We start from the raw sequence: 22,973 nt of genomic DNA on the forward strand, positions 1-22,973 counted from the left end.
CTGCTGTCACCACGGCAACACGGCTGAGGACAATGCAGCGTCAGGTCAGGTCAGTGACTAGGACTGATCCGCCACGAATACTAGCGGGATCACTTCCAGGAAGGGGACGTGGTACAGGGGCTTTGACTGCAGCTGCAGGTGGAGCAACATAAGTCATTCAAAACACAGACATGCAAGAATGAAGCTGCACCAACACAGCTACAGCAGGGACAGTAACTAGAGACGATGGGAGATTGTTGAGAACTATGAAGTCATAAATTCTGTTTATGCTTTTAAGAAACAGATTCTCTGAAAAGTAACACAGTAAGATCTTTAAATACAAAAGGTACTATCTGAAATAGTTTTGTCAAAGGTAAAATCAGATTTACATTTCATAAACTGGTCTAAAGCGGAAAAACTTTCCAATCTAAAATGAGGAGTGGTCATATTCAACATGTTGGATTGTCTTGGCCACTTCATCACTGCTGTGTGTGGCGCAACCAAGAGTCCGGTGGACATCGGAGATGATATGTGGAAACAACATTAATGTTTATTCAACATTTTGTGCAAAGAATATCCACAGAAATGACAAGAGAAGGAGTTGGAGCGAAACTGGTACCGCAGTTGATAAACCCGGTAACTTTTCAGCTGTTCATTGATAACATAAATAGGTTATAATGAAAATGTTATTCATTCAGTCAGGGCTTGATGCTGACACTAGCAACATGCATTGCAGGTAGATTGTAGTAAAACATTGATTAATGCCTGGTTTTAAAATTAGTTTACTGAACTTGTAGCCATTATTTTGTGCCCATTGTTGTCAACGTAATTGTAAACATTAAAACGGCAACTACGAATTAACTGATGAAGCTTAAAGAAACGACAGAACAGAAAACAATTTAAACACACAAATGGTAACATAACTCACCTCCATACCATAGAGCAGCAAATAGAGCCGCTGCTTGCACACTCACCAATCTTTTATCCAACGGCTTTTCTTTTTGTTGCATCTTTTATTGCTTAAAATAAGCTGTCAAACTATCGCTATTGCTTCTACGTCGCCAGTTGTGTTTATTTACTCTAAATTCACATGTAATACAGTGGGTTTTTACAGGATTTTATGTCTGGAATCTGAATTTCGGTGAGAGAAATTGGTTTGTGTGGTGTGTTGCTCTTGCTGTGTGGCTGGACTTCACACTTGGTACGATCAAACCCATTATACCTACAATTTTTTGTCGGCTAGTGTGTGGTCTCAGGTTTTGAAAATCGGCCGACAATTCTAAAATCGTGTATTGTGAACTGGGCTTTACCAACCATAAATAAAACAGATTATGAAGTCTCTGCAAACGTTTTTAAATGATTAAATATGTACTGCGATAAGCCTAAATATTATTAATATTTTTTTTCCAAAATTTCTGTTTCATGAATTGTAAATGGAAGACTTTGACACACTGGTGGGACACACACACACAGTAAATACTTTGAAGACATTTTACACAAATAATATTATACAGTGATCTCCGGCCTAGTCAATGTTATTTTTCTGTGGATTGTCTCTCCAAATTATTCCCAGAAAATCTTCCTATTGGAATTTTTTTCCAAAGATTATCTAAAATACTTGAAAAAAATGTAGCTTGGGAAGTTGCAATAGCTGGACTCAATGCTACTTATCACACCACTTTACAGTGAAAGCCAAGTCTGAGGTTTTTGTAACTCGAGTCAAAGTCTTAAACTCTATCATCATCTCTAAACAATGATGATATAAAAAGACTGATAAATAGAAAGGAAGAACTTTAAGCAACTCAGTCGTAAGAAACTGTGAAGCTTTGCAGGGTGAAAAGAATCACATGCAACAAGTTTCTGTCACCTTCCTGTCAAAAGCTCAGCTCAGACTCTGAACTTCAGCATAAGTGATGTCTGAGATGAACTGTTACATTGAATCTCCGTAACAGTCAGCCTTCAATATGCTAAGTTTGTGCCATTAAAGCCCAAACTCACAGGATGTTATTCTCATCCTCAGAAGAAGAAACTCAGTGAAATCGAGTCTCATATGATCTAAAATGCCACAGCGGGTTTTCATGCCATCACCTGGAGCTGAGCCGTCTTCTTCCTGCGGTGCAGCTTTAAATTTGGTAAGCTGAAGGCAGTTAGGGTCAAAACGGCTCGGTTGGTGGCACACTCTGCATGTGCTTAACCTTTTCCTGCAATTTCAAGTTGACCAGGAAGGTCACTTGAAATGGGAAAAGTCTGCACACGTTGGCCTTCTGGAAAGGCTGAGAACTCACACTGCGAGCTGGAAAAGCAGAAATATATTCAAACGATCAGATGCTCGGGTTCTCAGCTTGTATAGATGCACAGACAGATTCACCTTTTTCACTTCTGAAACTGATATCTAAGGTTTAGTACCGATATCTGATCGGTCAGCTTTTTTTCATTCAGCTGACCTGACTTAACATGTTTCTTTATAAGTGTGTTTCAAGACACACACAAATATGTACTGAATTACAAACGTACTTGATACTCTGCTCTAGTACAGTACGCTGAAATAAACCATTAGCTTCACAAGCTAACATGGAAAAACAACTTTAATTTGATAGTCAGTGTGATTAGGAGTAGAACAACCAATGGAAAATAAATAATAAAGTAATTGACAAAAACAATAGGCTGACTACCTTTGTAAAATGGATCAAAAATAGCAATTAGGAATTCTAAATATAATGTAAAATAAAAAAAGTCTGATGTCACTCAGAGAACAAAGCACAGAATTAGACTAACAGGTCTGTCCTTATGGATCGGGCACATTGTCAACAATATCAGATATATATAGGCATGTCACAATAACAAATTTTGCTGAACGATTAATTGTCTCAAAAATTATTGCGATAAACGATAATATTGTTTGAAGACGTTTTTACACTGATGTAATGGAAATTACATCATAATGCATGCGATTTCCTGCCAAAGATAGACACACTTTATTTTCAAAAGAACATTTAACACTTGAGCTGATAAACAAAATAAACAAAACAACCAAAAACAAAAATAAAATTAATTCTCAGTCTCCATTAAAAAAAACGCACTTGAAAAAAACCTAAACATAAAGCTAAAGTGGAAATAAATACTGCATTCAACAAAAAGAGTGCAGATTATGAAGTCTGTATATTATGTTGCCCTTCAGTAATAATTAGATTTAAATAGAGAAGATGGGCACATCGACTACCTGATGCAATAGTTCACACTACATGATTTTTTGCTCCTATTTTTCCCCTTCCAACAATCTTAGAACGTTGGTCTTTCTAAGATTGTGTGGTGTGTTACGGTAGATCGTTGTTGCCGCTCCGATCCAAATCAGAGGTTTCCCCCCGACTGGAATCTTAACGCAGCCTGTTGAATATGACAGGCAGCCAATCAGAAAGCACGGATTCCCTCAGTGCTTTCTGAGGGGAAATTACGTCGGGGAATCCCTAACAGCTGACACGACTCAACCCGAAGTCCAGCGGACATTGGAGATGATATGTGGAAACAACATTAATGTTTTTTCAACATGCAAATAATAAAGAAATGACAAGAGGAGGAGCTGGAGCGAAATTGCTACCGCAGTTGATAAACCCAGTAACTTTTCAGCTGTTCTTCGTTAACGTGACGTAAATAGGTTCTAATGATTTTCATTCAGTCAGGAATGACACTAGCCACATGCATTGCAGGTAGATTGTAGTAAAGCACTGATTAATGCCCGGTTTTAAAATTAGTTAACTGGACTTGTGGCCATTATTTTGTGCCCATTGTTGGACACCACATGGCAGGACCGAACGCGATCGAACAGTTATACCTAGGATTTCTGTCGGCTAATGTGTGATCTGTCAGGTTTTAAAATGGGCTGACAGCTCTAAGATCGTGTCTTGTGCGCTGCGCTTTACACTGAGGTGCGTCAGTGGAGAGCACCGGAGTTGAGCCTTTTTTTCATTCAGTGTCATTAACAGAAAGAGAAAAAGGGCGGAAGAGACTATAATGCCGATAATTAAAATGACGTTGATAGTTTTAATTTATCATATGATTAATTGATTTATCGTTTATCGCGACAGGCCTAGATATAGAACTTTTTTCAATATCAGCACAGATACAGATATTGATATCTGATGAATGCATCAGATATAAAATAAAATACCTGCACAACTGAACATGTCATCAGCAATATTCTTTATTATATCAGACAGATTAGAAAGACTTCATAATTTCTTGATATTGGGCCAATCCCTCGTTTCACTGGTAAACGCCAAATGAATGAAATATCTACACTGAAAAAAAGGTCAGGAGTGAAAATATAAATATGTAATTAATGCAATGAAAACCCATTTATACACCCAAGTGAAAACACTGTGTGGACAAGCCAGGCACAAGTGTATGCAAATATGCAGATGAACATTGAAGCGACGACAACAGGTTTCCTGTGTGTGTGCACAAACACGACAGCGCTCTGAGGACTGGAGAGGCGCCACACTCGCTGGCGAGTGTGACGGATGACTCCATCTACTGCGTTTACACGCCGCAAAGGCCGGAGGGTGTGTGTGAGCAGAGCATTGTCCTCAAGCTGGACCCGGCGATTAAACAGGAAGGATGGATGTCGCGTGGGGACAAAAACAACACACCTGCTACTACATCTTTTCAAATGCAAACACAAACCGAATATGGCAGGACGGGGAATCTTAAAGCAGAAAGCAGTCTGTTTCACTCTCACACAGAGGCTGTGATTACACTGCAGTGCAAATACACATGCCAGGAAATGTCTGAGTGTGGAGTTTTATCATCTGAATGCCAGCAATGTGAATAAAAAAAAATAAGCGCTCCTGCCTGGGTGTATTTTACTGTGTTTACTAGCATTACATCTTTATTTTTCCATCTGTATCTTATATACTGTAGTCACTTCAGATCTGCCTCAGTGATACACTCCATCTGTGAGGTCTCTATACACACACAAGATGTGTACTGCATGGCTGCTACTAACATCTGAGAGTATAAAAATGTATACAGCACCTTGGGAACTTATTTTCATTCTTTAAAAAGTATGGCATGAATTTTAGGGCCGAAACATCTAATCAGATTAATCGTGATTATTTGATTATAAAGATTGTTAAGATTATCATCGACTAATGTAGAAATCATTAACTTGAGTATAGAGGCAAAAAAAAGTACATTTCCTAAAATAACACCACAATCAGAGCTGGAATTAGTCAAAATTGTAACATTATAAACATTTTGGACTTAAGATAAAAAACCTTCTTAGTCTATAAAGTTGTCCAAACCAGGACTTGATGTGTTTTGGCTGGTTCAAATTATGAAAAATAAAATTCTATTAGACACCTTTTATGGCCCAATTATTCATCAGTTAATCAAAAATGATAGTCAACAGATCAGTTCTACACAATATTGATGTTAAGTCGAGCAGAAAAGATCATGAGCTTTTCACATCATGTTAAAAATTCATCTTTTACTACAAATGATCAAACATACATTAAAGACTTGTTTTTATTGGATTTTAGGCATTAAATGTTCTTATAAATGACTTGAATTATGTGTTTATTTTCATTTTACTTGTATATCTGTAGAGTTTTCATCTGACAATCACTTATTTGATTAATGAAGTAATTAAGTAATGGATTAATCAAATCAACTATTTGATTAATCAATTATTTGATTAATCATCAGAATAGTTGATTGCTAAAGTAATTGGTAGCTGCAGCCCTAAAATGAAGCAATTACAGATGTTGATATTATTGGTTATCAGTGCAAAGAAAGAAAATAATCTAACATTGTTCTGTGGCTTTTCAGTAAACATGCAGAAATTTCCATGACACCATAATTTTACATAATTTAATGCTAAAGGAGGGAATTCCTACAGGGGTGAAGGTGTGAGGAATCTCCCTCAGAGATCATCACTGAGAAAAACATTGCATTGGAAGCATCTATGTGTTTGAGTGACTTTAGAAAACAGAGTGAAAACAGAACTGAAACACTGAATTATTGAAAGAGAGACACTGTGAAAATCTTTTCAGAACTTGTTAGCAGACACTGAGCTGTACTCACCCCTCATGATGTGGCGAACTACTTTGACCGAGCCTCCTCTTATATTAAGAATCTGATGAACCCGCTGCTGCAACTAGAAGAAAGAAAAAACAAAAACAACATTATTGTTTTTAAGAAGTTTTTAAAAAAATGAATCTGTTTTCTGAGGTAAGCTGCTTTAGCTTCTGCAGCTCGCTTGGCACAGAAAAAATGAACAGGAACTTCCAGGTCTGTCTATTTATTATTTGGTGCCTTCACTGACCAGCTGTTAGCATAAAAGCTATTGTTGCTAACGCTCCCACATTCAATATATGGTGAGGTGGAGCATCTCCCTTACTGGAAACCTTCAGAAGTCATATCAAAAAATTAAAGCATGCAATACTGGTAATATAGAAATACTTGTTGTTTAGTATTTATAAAGGTAAATAAAGTGACCCTGACTTCCTGCATTTTGTTTACAGTCTTTAGTTCTCTATTAGCTTCCTGTCCGACATGCATTGCGCAGGTGAAATAATTTTCATATCTATTGGTAAAAATTATAATAGGCTATAAAAATCATAATAGGATATAGAAAATTTTATATCACAAATGACAAAATTTAAATTAATATGAAAATTTAAGTATATTTACACCAACATGTTCAACATGTCGTGGAAGAAGAGTTTCATTGGCACAACCAACATCCTGAACCCAGAATTAATTTTCCTAACCAGTGTGGCACCATTAAAGCCATCTTACAATGATATGAAATTTATTTCCAAAAAGCACAGTTACAATAAGGAAACAGCTGACCAAGCACAAATGTCCTTACTTTTTTGTGTTAATTATATATTAATCCAGCTGACACTCAGTATTCAGTCAGTATTTTTTATTACATATATTTTATGTTCTCATTTCAGCTATAAATTGTTCCAATGGGCCAGAATCTTGTTCCTTGAACAGATTAGGATAGGTCTATGTGCTGTACAATACATGTTCAATACAATTTTTGTGTTGAACATTAGATTTCTTAGAAATTTAAGAAATCATTATTAGACTTAGGCAAGAATGTTTTTTTTTTGCATAAAATCATTCTTAGATAAATACAGTAGATTTCAGTTTGCTCAGTTCTGCTTATTTTGAGCTCCTTTCAGATTGAGCCGTTTTAGGGCCTCCTGTTACTTTAAATCCAAATATGTGTGAAATATGCTGGATCGGTGTGATTTGCATCTCCTGACACACAAAGTGAGCAGAACTGCTTCTTCAATTTCACTTCAATGACACACACCAACCGATCAATAGAACTAATAAAAACATAGAGGCTTGGTCAATATCAGACCAACTGTTGGTCTAATAAAGAAGAATTAAAGAACTTAATGATTTTTACTTTACTTTAAAAAGCGTTAAATGAACAGGATCAACGTAAAAAAGGTTTCATAAACAAAAGTAGTCATCCACGAATTCAGTTAGCTCTGATTAGGTGTGAGATGTGTGAGCTAATTGAGTAAAACAACCATACAAACAATCTGATGGCTGTCCGCTTCCACCAGCCGCGTGATTGAAAGCCTTAATGATAATTGATTGGTGAGAAAACTCATTTAAAAAGCCAGATAGTGTGTGTGTGTACCTGTGAGACCCCTGAGCTGCTGATCTCCACCATAATATAGCACAGCAGCTGCAGAACAAACAGTCCAGCGTCTAGACGGCGAAGGTAGAACTCATCCTCCATGCTGTCGTCCAGGATCTCCCCCCGACGGACCATCTCCTGCAAACGCAGCCGGTACAACAACACACAACATGGTGGAGATTTGTTGTTTTTTTTTCCTTTCAAAAAGCTGTTAATAAATCCCCATTTGCTGTTCATTTGGTTATGGGACGTTTTAGCAAAAAAGACAAATCTGGAGTAATTTAGATGTGGTTTACAAGCTTTTTCCACAAATCCATTTTTCACAGTTTAACAGATGCAGAATCAATAGATTTCACAGAAAAATACCAAAAAAAAAGGACCTGACTAACGTGCATCGGCATCCTTGCATAGTTATTCATCTCAACAGTGCTGTCAGTATACCAATAGCACAATGCTGCCAATAAGCGTGCAGTCCACATTAATCATCATTAGAGACTAAAAAGTAAATCTGAGAATGGAGAGGCTGAGACCTGCTGGAATGGCACACCAGCTGTCAGACGGCTAAAGGGACAGTAGCATGGGTTTTCCAGGCACACAGAATCTTTTCACAGCAAAAACCAACCAACTGTGTTACCTTCAGTTATAAAAATTTTAAGTAATAAAATATCACTTAAAAGACATGTGTCTTTATCAATTTATGCCTTGAAATTGGGTCTGTCTCTTTAAGAAGCTCCTGCTCTTTCTGAAACTCCTCTATTAGTCATTTAACAACATTTTTACCTGTGTTTCACTGAGAAGTACCTCATGCAATGAGGGTTTTGTGTTAATAGTTACAAAAATTTGGAGGTGTATGATGAGGCATCATAATTTGGAAATAACAGCGCGTGAAGCCAGTGGGTAGGAGACGGGACGATGCGACTGGTGCAGACCCCCACACACCAAGTTCAATGAGTCAACTATAAACCTAGTTTGACCCGTCTTTACTGTCAGTGGTGTTTAAAAAGCTTATTTAAAATAAACAAACTGTGCTTAGCCTGCCGGGGGGTGATGTGGGAAGCCCTGCATAATAACATACGGGTAAGTTCATTATTTAGAAAACGTACCAGAACAAATAAAAATTCTCAATCCTCAAATATAAATTTTCTTAAATTAGGAATTTAATTTTGATTAATTACAACAAAAACGCACCTGAAAGAGTGTTTAAATATTAGATGCCAGAGTACATGTGAAAGCAGCGTGTTATGATGATTATCATCATGATGATGATCCTTTTGGTTATTCATGCAGAACAGAGCGAAAACACATTTTATGCAGATTTAAAAATTTAATTTCCAGTAATTTTCAGTGCCAGTATAAGGTAACAAGAGAGAAGTGTAGCACATTAGAGCTACAAGGCAGAACTTGCTGTCCAGTAAAAAGCATACAAGTATTTCACTTTTTATTTTCCAAACATAAGTGCAAGATTTTTATTATTATCAACCTGTATTTCTCGAGGAAGATCTATTTGAGATTAAAAATCTCTTTTATAAAAATATACTAGCCAAGACTTAGAAGACTGTGAGGTATAAAGCTGCTGACAAAAATGCAATTATCGTGACTAATTAATGACAAAACAAATAATAAATTTCATCAATACATTTCAAATCAATAATTTGAACAATTATAGATTTAAATCAGTGTGATTCCACAGATTGGTCCTTATTTAGGATCTTTCTCAATCTTGTGAATTATGTCAGAGTATGAATCAAACCAAAACAATCTCCTTTTTTCTTTTATTCTTTTTAATAGTGTGTGCTTAGAGTAAACAAAGATCATGCAATTAAAATGCCAGTTCTCGAAGAAGTATCTCCATAACCCATGATGTTTAGAATTATAATTACAACGATGCCACTAAACATAATCAAAAACATCAGAGGACTCCTTCATAAATAATGAATTCATTCTTAAACAGATCTGATGTTTTCACAATGCAGATGTTCTGGTACAAAAACTGCAATGATATTCTAGAGAAAAAAAAAAAATCCTTTCTTCCTTTCTTTGTGGTTCTTCTTTTCTCATGGGTTACTAAGGAGCGCTGATCCGATATCAATATCAATATCTGTATCAGTCCTGATGTTTTTAACTGTTTGCTTGTGAAGTTATAGATTTATTTCAGTGAGCTGTACTGGTGCAGAGTTATCACATAAATTTTAAAAACAAAGCATTTGAAGTCAATTTCACTGATTTTCTGTATTGGACTGGTAATGACTGATATTAAACCTCAGACATCGGTATCAGAAGAGAAAAAAGTGGATTGTGCATCGCTATGAGATACTGTATACAGTGAACCCTCGTTTTTCGCGGGGGTTGCGTTCCGAAAAGAACCAGTGATAGGCAAAATCCGTGAAGTAGTTACCTTTATTTTTTACAATTACAATATTATACAGCGTAATTAAATACTCTACATTGAAACCAAAGAACAAAGCCTGTTTTCAGGCCTAAGCATTTTTTTAACAAATGGAACGCTTTCTTACAAATAATTACAGTAAAATAATCATTTTAATCATCAATACGAAGTAAAGTAAGAAAAATTGTGACTCGTGTATTTCACTGTTCCTCTGACTGTGACGCTGCGGCCTGACTCCGCTCTCTGGTGTCTTTTTCTACTGAAGCCTGTGGCGCAGGTGAGTTTCTTCGAAAGAAGAATATAGTTATCGGTAGTTGTTGTCGCTCTTTTTTTTCTGGGCACAAATATTTGCCAAAATTTGCCAAGCTGTATTACGTATATTTAAATACCGTAACGTTATTGGCACACAGATAGAGAAGAAGCGCAGTGACTGTTTAGCCAATCAGGACGCAGAACATTGTGGTAAAAAACTTTACAAAAAACTCCGCGAAGCAGCGAGGCCGTGAAAGGTGAACCGCGTTATAATGAGGGTTCACTGTAATCCAGCACATTATGATCTTTGTGGGGACAATAATAGAAACGGTAAAACTCTGAGTGGAACACTCAGATGCATATTTGTGGGGTTTGAGTTTAAAAACGTTATTTCTGAATCATTTCATTCTAACGAACCCACTCTGAACAACTTCGCAAAATAAAAACTTAGTGTCAGCTTCTTTTAATTATTAGCAAAACAATGGAAACAATTATAGCAAAAACAATTAATAAGGCCAATAAATGAGACATTTATCTTGTTTTACTTCCTCTGGGTACAGCAGTGGCCTTGAGTTCTGTGTTATGACAAAGAGCACCAATATCGCTTTGTAAAATAGTTTCACATCTGTGCCTGGTTGCCTGATAAGGATGCACACAAAATGAATTCATGCCATGTGAACATAAAATTGTTTTCTTTTCCCATTTGTTAGAAACACTCAGGTCCGTCTCAGTAGTTGGTGGCAAAATTGGAAAACTGTAACACTGATTTAAAAGCAGTTAAGGAATAATGCATCCATGTAATCACAGAGGGAGATGGACAGACCAGACACAAACACATGCTCTGGTCAGTTTCTCAGAAAGAAATGGATGCATTTTCTGATAATCACTTTGAATAATTTAACCTGCTTTCATTTTTATTATTTCACTCTCAGCTGCAAACAAATGGACATTTTATTAAGAAAATAACATCGATCAAGAATTAATGGAAATTTAATTAAATAAAACGGAAACAAATTATTTTAAGAAACTTATGTTTTCTTTACCATATTTTGTTATGATTTACTCCTAAAAATCTCTTCTTTTTTCCAGACAGAGGTTACACACACCACAGGGATAACTTCTATAATACACTGGAATACATGTTTTTTATTTATAAAAAGCATCTGGCCTGAAAGCAATAAAAACATATTAAGTAGGCCTGTCACATTAAGAAAACTGCTAGATGATAAACTGTCTCCAATTATTGTGATAAATGATAATACTGTTTTTATTTCAGACTATTTTCAAGTAACACATTGGTAATGGCATAATAATACAAGATGACATTCTCACAGATCAATAAACTTTAAATACTAATGAATATTTATCACCGGAACTGGAAGACATTTAAAATATCCAAAATAAACAATCAAAACAGAAACAACAAATAAACTGAATTATGAAGTCTCTCTAAACTACATTGTCCTTCAAAACAAGGAGAAATTGAGACCAAAACACCAGATTGAAGACTTTTATCATCCAGTTTTGGTAGAAATAGAGAAGAGAGATAAAAGGAAAACGATAAATCCCACAAATGGAAATTGTTGAACTTGTTTTAATTAATCAATGAATTGATTTATTGCTTATTGCAACAGTCTAAAAACAGTACTAAAAATGTTATAAAATGTTCCTGCCGGAGCTCCGTCATTGACTGAACCTCCAAATGAGCTTTTTGTTCCCCGGCTTCACGATACCATCAGCAGTCGATGCTGTAAATGATTCGGCCATCTTAAATTAGCCAATCATCAGTGTGAATAATTGCTCAGCTGATATGTGTGTGGAGCACGGATGATATGCCAGAAATGACAAGATGACATGGTGAAGGATTGAAAAGCACAGATCTGAAGGCAATTACTGGGCCCTCTGAGGTTTTAGTAAGAGCGGCTGTCTGGACAAAAGGAATCTGAGCTGCAGAATGAAGGAAAACTTCAAGATCCCCAACGCCCCAATGGGATTCTGTCAAGTGCTTAGCTGTGTGTGCCTTACGTGAAGCAGACACAAGCTTAACCTAATAAAAGTATCCAATGCTTTTTTTAAACCACATTTGCAATATATTTTATTGGGATTTTATCAAAAGGACCAACAGAAAGAAGCACATTGTGAAATGTATATATACTGTTTAACTTTCAGAAAAGTAACCCTCAAAATCCAGTGCAATCAAAAGTCTCCAGAAGCCAAAATTCAGGTAGGAGAGTCTAATAAAAACACAATTAGACTCTCAAATTCCAGCCTTTATGGAAGAATGGTGACAAAACACCAAGGTGAAAAAAACCCATAAGTCCTGTTTGCCACAAGTCAAGGAGCTGAATACAAATGCGTGCCCCACTTATCGTTTCTGTAAAGATGTGAAAACCATGACCCATTTTGGGTTTTCGTCCTGGTCGTGGAACACTGGACCAGCTCTACACCCTCGGCAGGGTCCTGGAGGGTGCATGGGAGTTCGCCCAACCAGTCTACATGTGTTTTGTGGACTTGGAGAAGGCGTTCGACCGTGTCCCTCGGGGAGCCCTGTGGGGGGTTCTCCGGGAGTATGGGGTACCGGGCCCTTTGATACGGGCTGTCAGGTCCCTGTATGACCGGTGTCAGAGTCTGGTCCGCATTGCCGGCAGTAAGTCGGGCTCGTTTCCGGTGAGAGTTGGACTCCGCCAGGGCTGCCCTTTGTCACCGATTCTGTTCATCACTTTCATGGACAGAATTTCTAGGCGCAGCCAAGGTGTTGAGGGGATCCGATTTGGTGGCCTTAGGATCTCATCTCTGCTTTTTGCAGACGATGTGGTCCTTTTGGCTTCATCAGATCGTGATCTGCAGCTCTCGCTGGAGCGGTTCGCAGCCGAGTGTGAAGCGGCCGGGATGGGGATCAGTGCCTCCAAATCCGAGGCCATGGTCTTGAGCCGGAAAAGGGTAGAGTGCCTTCTCCGGGTCAGGGGGGGTGTCCTGCCCCAAGTGGAGGAGTTTAAGTATCTCGGGATCTTGTTCACGAATGGGGGAAGAAGGGAGCGGGAGATCGACAGGCGGATTGGCGCAGCGTCTGCTGTCAAGCGGGCGCTGTACCGGTCCGTCGTGGTGAAGAGAGAGCTGAGCCAAAAAGCGAAGCTCTCGATTTACCGGTCGATCTACGTTCCCACCCTCATCTATGGTCATGAGCTTTGGGTCATGACCGAAAGAACGAGATCGCGGATACAAGCGGCCGAAATGGGTTTTCTCCGTAGGGTGGCTGGGCTCTCCCTTAGAGATAGGGTGAGAAGCTCAGTCATCCGGGAGGGACTCAGAGTAGAGCCGCTGCTCCTTCACATCGAGAGGAGCCAGTTGAGGTGGCTCGGGCATCTGGTCAGGATGCCTCCTGGACGCCTCCCTGGTGAGGTGTTCCGGGCACGTCCCACCGGGAGGAGGCCCCGGGGAAGACCCAGGACACGCTGGAGGGACTATGTCTCTCGGCTGGCCTGGGAACGCCTCGGGATTCCCCCGGAGGAGCTAGAAGAAGTGGCTGGGGAGAGGGAAGTCTGGGCCTCCCTTCTGAAGCTGCTACCCCCGCGACCCGACCTCGGATAAGCGGAAGAAGATGGATGGATGGATGGATGGATGACCCATTTTAGTTCCACTTTACAGCTAGAATCTGCTTTGTGTTGTACTATCAGATAAAACACCACAAAAATTCACGGAAGGATGGAACATGGAGGGACTGGCAGCCAGGAATTACACAGTGACCCAAAACTCTCATAAGAGAGACTGGCAGGAGCCGATGTTTCTGAATCTAACACGCTGGGTTACCGCAGAAACCAGCTGCTCTGTTGCCCCCCCAAGAAGGGGGGCAACAGAGTCCTCTGCAGTCCTCTGCTCTGTTGCCCTTCCTACTTTTTCAAGATGGAAAAGTAGGAAAAAACATTTCCAAACAAGACGTTATGACAAAGTGACTGCCGCATCCTCTAGAGAGCCTTGCTCTAATAGAACGGAGACAAGATGTCCAACACGAGACGACTCTAGACAGACCTTAAAATCTCCGTGCGGATGAGGAGATTTTTTGAGCGATGAAAGGTGCATTAAATATTCATTATCATGAGAAAAGAGGAAGAGGATGAGTGGGATATTAAAACGGGAGCTGACGTCGCCACGCTCGTTAAAACCACAGAGTTTTGTCCACTCGTGAGTTCTGACACAGTGGCCAAATATCTTTTATGTGTCGGCTCGACCCCTGGGGCCGACGCCGGACAGAGGAAGCGGAGAAAGAAAATCGTGTAGAAAAGAGGGATTGGACAAGTAAATTACTGCAACCTCGGGGGAGCCCTGCAGCCCTGCTACAGTACAGACAAAGTAATAAGCAGTGATTTTCAGTCTCAGTCCCTTTACTGTAACTCAGCTGCACTCTGCCGCTGTGCTTGTGGGATGGAGTGTGTATGATTTATGGCGGGCTGTGTGTAACTTTTTAAGCCATTTATTAGTATATGTGCAGGTGTGCATGACATGTAAGCAACCAACATTTATTGGTTTATATTCCTCAGATTTCTTTGTGCTGCGATGCTTAAATAGGGATTTTTGTAAACATTTTTTGCTAAACCCACACACTGTGGGAGTGAGCATGAGTAAGATATATTGTCTTTGTAAGGCTTAAGCAAACGCAGGAAAGTGAAGCTGGATGGCCTTATTATGAACTGGTGGCATGCAGGATGAAGCTGAAGTCAAGTTTAGAGAAAATAAGTGAAACTCGGAGACCCAGAGGCAACATGCTGATTTCTTGTTGCGACAGAGAAAATGAACAGCCTCGCTCTCTTGGGAGAACATCAATTACGGTTTGTTCCACAAAGTGGGGCAAAGCAAAAAACAACAGGATTCTGGTAGGGGAGAAACTCACAAATAAAAACATGCTCAATCTGTCATAATCTGTCCAGATATTAACATGTTTCACAGTAGAAACGGTCTCATTAATCTGTAGTTTAGATAGGGCCTAAATAAATCAGACCTGGCCAAAGCACATAGGCATTGTGTCATGGTCCGACCTGACTGATTAACTGTAATTATGGGCCCAAGCCCAAAGAAAACCCAACTATTATTTCAATTATGATTTACTGCTGACTTTCATTTCTAGACTACCATCTAAGTAAGGAGTGTAATTTCTTCTGTTTTTAGCTTCTATTCAATGTCTTCCATTTTGTCGCTAGTTGTGACCGCAGAGTGAGTTCAAGGTCAAATCCTGTGGGATGTGTGACTGGTACCATCTTATCACTGCAGTGTACTCTGCTCATTACAGTCTGATTAACTTCAGTAATCTCTTCATTTCCTCAATAGGTTAACCTATCTACTCATATATTTGCAGTAAATTAACATTACTTTGTCTTGTGAATTCTGGATAGGTTTTCCCTGTGCTGAATGTATTACAGGTTTATTAAACACGCCACAGAAACCTGAACTCAACCATCAAGCTAATAATTCCTACCCGACTTGGCCTGAGTCTCAGCTCGGGTTCAGGCCATAAATCTAAACTCTAATCAGCAGCATGTTGTTGTTGGTTTTAGATGGATTCTTTTAATGCGCGTTTGGCTGCGTGTGTACGGCAAACCAGTTTATACTTTAATTCTGCCTGGTTGACACAAAACAACACTCCTTCCCTACTGCTTACTTGATCTTCTTGTTTTCCTCTTTCAGCTCCATCTTTTGACTAATCTATCCTCTGCACACACTGAAACTATCTCTGCCTTGCATCTTCAGCTCTATCTCCAAAAATCAACCTGACCTCCTCCTCCAATTACTCATTACTAATCCTGTCCATTCTGGTTCCTCACAATAAAATCATCTGCTCTGCCACCTGCCTTTTTGTCAGTGCCTCTATCCCCAATTTATCACAGTTGCCATAGTTACCATCTTGTAAACATTTCATTTCAATAATACAACAATTCTTTTGTTACAAATCAGCCATAAGACTAATTCTGCCATTGTCTGTCCATACCTCTATGTCAAAACAAATTTATCAAACAAACTCAGGTTTGAACATTTTTATTACAGATTCATCATAATCTTATTTTTAAGCGTGAAAACTTTTATTATACCTGCTGCAATATTCTTATAAGAAATAACACAAATCTCAGTAGTAATTTTCTAAATTTAGCTACCCTGAGCCCAAGGGGAGTGGGACAGTGGTGAGTCCTGATTTAGGGATCAATACACCACAAAGCACTGAAGAAGTAAAAAAATCTGTCAGAATCAGATTTATTTGCCAAGTTTGTGCACACAAATCTGACTTCGGTTCCACTTTATCAAAAGAAATGAAGCATTAAGCAGGTGTGACGATCCCCTCCTATCCAGTAGGTGTCTCTAGTCCATTATTTGTTTTCTTTGTTCTTTTCAGGAAGCAGGTAGATGGTCTGTTAATTGAATGCACCAGGTGGCTGATAAATACTGACGCCCTGTCAGTCACTGGGTCTGCTTGGTTGGCCTCCGGATCAGACCGGGACAAGCAGCCTTGGTCCACACCTCTCTCGGACTGGCTGAGCAGTTCTCCCAGCATTTATTTTGGATAAAATAAATTATTGTGTCTATGGATCCGCTCGTCTGTCTCCCATTTTTGTCATCGCCTATGAGTGGGGCGTGACACAGGGAAGCATTCTTTGTTTCTAAGCTTCCAGCAGTCTGATTAATCAGTTTGATTGTTTGACAAATAACTTGCTGTTAAGTTTGTACTTTTGCTTAGTTTCCAGCTGCAGCACATGTAGCAATATGCTGCATTCAAGTACTGTTCGCAAACTACATAATCCATAGTAAAGTGGCTCTAAATAATTTATCTCATTATTAAAAATTTGGATATTTCAGGTTTGCTCAACTTATCTAAATCATTATATTTAAAAAGTGTTTTTGTTTTCTTGCGATAATGTAATAGTCTTTATTTTAAAAATTCTCAAAAATGTTTAAAACAAAATGAAATATTCATTTACATGTTGTAAAAATGCAAAGTTTCTTTTTTGCACAAGACAAAACACTGAGCCTAAGAGTAAATATGCAAATTAAATTAAACCCCAAAACAATGAATGGACTTTGATTTAAGAGCAGAAGATTTTAAAACCAGGAAAGACTGAAAACTTTTATGAATGAAAGAACAACCACAACAAAGCTGTAAAACAGAAGGAAAGATGGAGATTATAGCTGCAACTCAAAGAAGATTTCATGGCATAAACAGAGACAATTTATTCTTAGAATAACTATAAATAGCTCATCTGGGTGCAAAAAACCTGATTGTTCTGTTTCTAACCATCAGCAAACCTAATCTAGGCCATTTTGCTCAACATTAAACAACAATCTGAGTGAATAACTAGCGGGAAAGCACACTTTCTACAGTATTGAGGTCAGCCTGAGACACGTTTTGCTGAGTTTCCTCAATCTCAGAAGAATTATTAGCAACAAACAGAGAAAAAGGAAAAGGTTAGGAGGGGGAAATGTGAAGACAGCAGAAAGCAGGGCCAACAGAAAAAGACAACAAAGAGAAAACTGAAACATTTATACACAAGGAGATCAAACATATTAAAGTTTGTATGGAAAACGACAGGAACAAGTCACAGAAGAAACAAAGTGGAAGAGGAGCACATTAGAAGAAGTGATAGAAAAGAAATATTGAGGAGAAGGAAGACCGGGACATTATTCCAAGAGGGGAAAGTAACTTGAAGGTAAAGGGGATGAGAAGGATAAAGGGAGGGTAGAGGAAGAGAGATACCAAGGTGGGACTAAAATAAGAGGCTTATTAAAGGCGCACGGAAAGAGCAGCAGCAGCTTTTCCTTCGCTATCCTCCTGAGAAATCTGGGAATAATATGTTGCAGAGGAAAATAATATATATATATATATATATATATATATATATATATATTGCTTACCGCTTCTTAAAAACAGGCTTAACTAGAGGGAAACCAAAAAGGCAGGGCACAGAGAGATAAAGCACTGCTGCTGACGGCAGCCGATTTGGGCCGAGGCGCGGGACAGAACTGGGTTGGCATCTTTATCAGCTTATTTAAAGGAACGTGGCATTTGGTGGGGGCTTTGGTTCACACCAACTTAAAATATCTTCATGCAGATGTTGCAGCCTGCGGAGCGGAGAGAGAAATGGTGGCCCTCTGCTGAGGTCGGCAGACAGCGCGGAACAGTTATCCCTCTGTGACACGTTAAATAATTTACCACAATATAATACTGACTTTTTAATGCTTTATAAAGCTAAATGATAAAGTAGAAAAATGCAAAAACCTAAACTGGTGGTCACACTTTGACATGAATAACTTACAATTTGCAAAATAGTATTTCTTTTTTATTTACTTTAATATTAACATAAAAAGCTGAGATTAAAGATTAAACTTTATTTGAAGCTTCTTTACATGACTTAAATAGGGCTCAGATTTTTCTCTATTTTTATTGTGTGTACTGCAGTAAAACCTCTGATATTACATTAAATACAAAGATATATAGTTTGAGAAATGAAGCTTCAAGAAAATGAAGCTGAATCATTCCAATCTCTGTAGCTAATGCATTTCTTAACTGCTTGATTTTGTGAGTGAATGAGGTTGATTGACAGTGCTAAGACTGTCCTACTGGTTCTGATTGGTTGTTTTGGCCGGAAAGTTGCATTTCTTTAGCTAGCAAAAGTAGTTCAGGGAAGAGGTGGAGGAGATTATCTGTTTTCACAGATTATCTGTCTCATAACAAACTGTGACGACATGATGACAGCTTTAACAAATGTGGAGAAAACATATTTTTTATTAAAGTTATATACTGCAGCTTGAATAAAATGCAACTACATCGCATTTTTTGAGAAGTCTAGGTTGCTTTATGTGTATTTTGCATGTTGCCTATGACTATTGCTTGTGGGGAGAGCCATTTCAGTAATAGTAAAAAATGTAAGCAAACTACTAGCATACTATATGTGAACTATTGTATGTAAAATTCATGAGCAGTAAATATTGTCCTAGTATAAGCATTGGACCAAAGAAAGCAAGACAGTTCCAAGCCTTTAAAATTGTGATTTTTTTTTGTGGGCCAAATAGACTCAAAAAATTGTAACAGCAGCTGCATTGAGGGGCCCAATCAAATTTTTTGTCATGGGGCCCAAGATTCCTGGTGGCGCCCCTGACGCTTGTATTCAAAACTTCACCTCACGCTCAGACATAGTCTCTGCTCAGACTCTCTGCTCGCTTACGAAACATAGGACTGCCTTTTGGCAGAGTCGCCTGGCAATCTCTGGTGCAGATTGCTACAATCAATAGTAGCCACATAGGCATTTTTTTTTAATCAAATTAATTTAATTGAATCAAACTTAAAAACACCAATAGATAATAATTGGTTATTTTAAGGTTTTGTCCCACACCCATTTATTTAATAATAAATAATGCTCCAAAACAGTCCACAAGATTCTGGCGGCACGGCTGAGTGGAAGCCAGGGCTCACACTGGTAGCAAAAGAATATACGCGTGGCAAATGAACAGGCAAACAGAAAGACGCAACAAGCGACGAGGACCCAACAGAGACGCAGAAACACAGGTGATATTAAATACACAAGAGGTAATTACGGGGACGAGAAACACCTGGGAACAATCAAGGGGAAGACAGGACAACATGGAAACTCAGAGACACAGAAACTCGCAATAAATACACTGGAAAAACATGGAACATGACACACTTAATATGACAGAACAGGAGACATTACTGCCTGGCTCATTTAAATGGTGCATGGATGGTTTTACATACCTTGGCATTAATATTAGTTTCTCGTACGATCAAATTTACCGAAAGAATTACACATCATTAATTAATAAAACCAAAGCAGAGCTGGAACAATGGATCTTCCATTATCTTTGATTGGCAGAATTAACTCAATTAAAATGTCTATATTACCTAAGTTTATTTACTTATTTCAATGTGTCCCCTTAAAAGTCCCAATGACATTTCTTAAAGATTTGGATAAAGCAATATCTCTACTGTATTTTTATGGCGAAAGAAGGGCCCAAGAGTTAAGCTTCTTACTTTACAGGCTTCCTACGCTAAAGGCAAATTAAATCTCCCAAATTTCAGAATGTATTACTAGCTTCCCAGTTCCGTACTCTCTGGATGTGGATTTATTCAAACGGCAACAATGTGAGATGGGTCTCAACAGAACAACAAGAATTGAAATCCATGTCACTGGCAATCATCCCCTTCTTGAGTTCAAAAAAAGCAACTCTCTACAATTACATCAAATCCTTTAATTTTAGCTACCTACAATGCATGACTTCAGTTACACGCTCTCTTAAACCTAAACATACGATTGTTGGTTAGCACGCCACTTAAAGATAACCCCAGCATTCCCCAATTTATAGCACTTCATAGGTGTGCCCTGTCAGGTTAATAAGTGGGATTTCTTGCCTTAGAAATAGTCATGAAAATAAAGAAAACCCATTGAATTAGAAGGTGTGTCCAAACTTTTGGTCTGTACTGTATGTGTATATATATATATATATATATATATATATATATACACCAAAAAAAAGAAATATGATTAAAATCACACATCAAAAACTTTGTTCATTTGATTAGTCATTAAAAATGACGTGCCATCATCCTCTAACTACGTCCTGTCATCTTCTTTGTGGTTTGCACCAGTGGTAACATACGACTGTTGATAGTGTAACTCAAGTGAAGCAAAAAAAAGTGCTTCCATTTCAGTTTAGTGAAATAAATCAATTTTGATACAGCCGGAAAAAAACACCTGATATTAATGAAAAAACCCTGAGTTTTTTTTAGAAACTGTCATGTTTCCATTAAGTGAATTTATTTTCAAAATGTTAAATTGCTCAATTATATGGTGAATGGAAATGCAGCTCATAACGCCTACCAGCTGTTTTCAGAATTAACAGAGGAAGTAAATTTGGATCATCTCTTACTTCATGTTTGAATATGTAAGTCAGATTGTCTTAAAGGGACAGCAACCCACCTACACAAACTGGAAATGTTTGGCGGCTCCACAGGGAGGTCAGCATCCCCTCTTCATCTCTGCTCCACCTTCTCCACTAAACACTCTACTCTCTCTACTATCTTCATATTCATCTGGTGCTAGTAGTTTACCAGCGTTTCACTCTGCTGTTAAGCTGAATCAGATTAATAAAATATTAGGACTATTACATCCAAAGTCATTTTTTGGAATGACGTAAGGAGCAGAAACGATAAATGTGTAAATGTGTTTCTGTTTCTTTTTGCTTTGTCTGTGTCTGGCTGTGAACTGCGGTGGTTTATAGCAATGTGGTTTTAAAGATAGCAGCACACGCGGACGCCGCTCCTTATCGCCAGGTTATCGTGAACAACCCCACTGTCTCCATCCCACAGGCGGAGGCGAGAGTGCGACAGAGAGAAATGGGGAGAGAGAAAAGAGAAAGAAAAAAACGGAGGAGGTGGAGGAGAGGAAAATGTCAAACTGTCTGGCCTTTTCTTGGCAATCTTACCACGCTGTCTGTCTGAGAAATTAATCTTCTGTCATCTTTAGATAGGAATCTCTCACTTATCTGTCTTCACCCACGCCTCCTTCCACTTCACCATTCCCCTTTCACTCTAACTGTATCACTTATTTTCTTTTAATTTATTTTTTCCCACATTTCACCCACCTCCTCCAGTATTTACAGTGTTTCTGTGACTTTCTCCTGGTCTCTCTACATTACTGGAGAGAAGAAGCTCTTTTAACACTTTGTGCACTCCTATTCTCTGCCTGGGCACTTTTCCTCCATCAAACTGTCGGATTTCCACAGAGACACTTATGAAACGTTTCATTCTTCTGTAAATTGTCATATAAATTATGTTCAGATGGTTTTTGGTCTTTTTTCGCCACAATGCTAAAAAGGAGATGACATTTACTTCAACTTAATTTCATAACATTGTTTGCATCTATAATGTACTTCTGAAGCTTTAATTGAATCAATAAGGAATGAATGATGATGGAACATGGAAAATAACTCATGTGGAAGAAGCAGAGCAACACTCCACATGAGGGAACAACATAACATGATGTAAAGCTAAAAAAAGTCAATTTTATGATAATGCTCCTTTTATTAAGGCCATCATTTTTCTCCAACCTCTTAGTTTGCAGAACTTAGTGTGGCTCTTCTGCAAAAACATCCTAATAAAATACATGAAGTTTGAGGCTGTAATGCCTCAAAATGTGATAAGGGAAACAATTGAAAAAACACTACAAATAACAGCTACAACAAAGTCCATTAAATTGTTTTCATGGAACTAATGACAGGTTTATTCTTCTCCTTTAATCTTCTAAGTAAAGAGATTTTGTGAATCCGTCACTTCAACAGATTCAACATGAAAACATCAAAAGTCAACAGAAAGACTAGATCACTAAGAAGGGAAGATAAAAAGATGGCTCTTACATGTTTCTCCCCTTCAATCCTCTTATCAGCCTGTTGAACAGCCTCCAGGTATTTAAAATACAACTCCATCAGTCGATCAACCTGGAGATACAATGAGGAAGCGTTAGAAGGAAGAACAGTGACGTGAGATTAGAAAGCAAAGAACGGGAGCGAAAACAAGACGAAACAAAATAGACTCGTCATATAATCAAAAAAGTGATTAGATTGTGTAAAAAGGTGGCTGGCTAAAAAGTCTCTCCAATTAAATTAAGATAAAATTAAAGCTTGCAGGTCTAATAATGGAAA

General features: G+C 38.3%; 1 protein-coding gene across 1 annotated transcript in view; it reads right to left on the minus strand.

Moving 5' to 3' along the window:
* The window catches only part of ctnnbl1 (catenin beta like 1), an 81,498-nt gene that overhangs the window by 8,148 nt on the left and 50,377 nt on the right, over positions 1–22,973 (minus strand). Inside the window, exons 13-15 of the mRNA XM_023334349.1 lie at positions 22,689–22,769; positions 7,646–7,783; positions 6,061–6,133 (exon numbers count right to left, since the gene is read on the minus strand). Of these exons, the coding sequence (XP_023190117.1) occupies positions 6,061–6,133; positions 7,646–7,783; positions 22,689–22,769 (292 nt within the window). The remainder of the gene's footprint in view (positions 1–6,060; positions 6,134–7,645; positions 7,784–22,688; positions 22,770–22,973) is intronic.

Source organism: Xiphophorus maculatus, chromosome 1 (genome assembly GCF_002775205.1).
Source record: "Xiphophorus maculatus strain JP 163 A chromosome 1, X_maculatus-5.0-male, whole genome shotgun sequence".
Classification (NCBI taxonomy): Eukaryota; Metazoa; Chordata; class Actinopteri; order Cyprinodontiformes; family Poeciliidae; genus Xiphophorus; species Xiphophorus maculatus.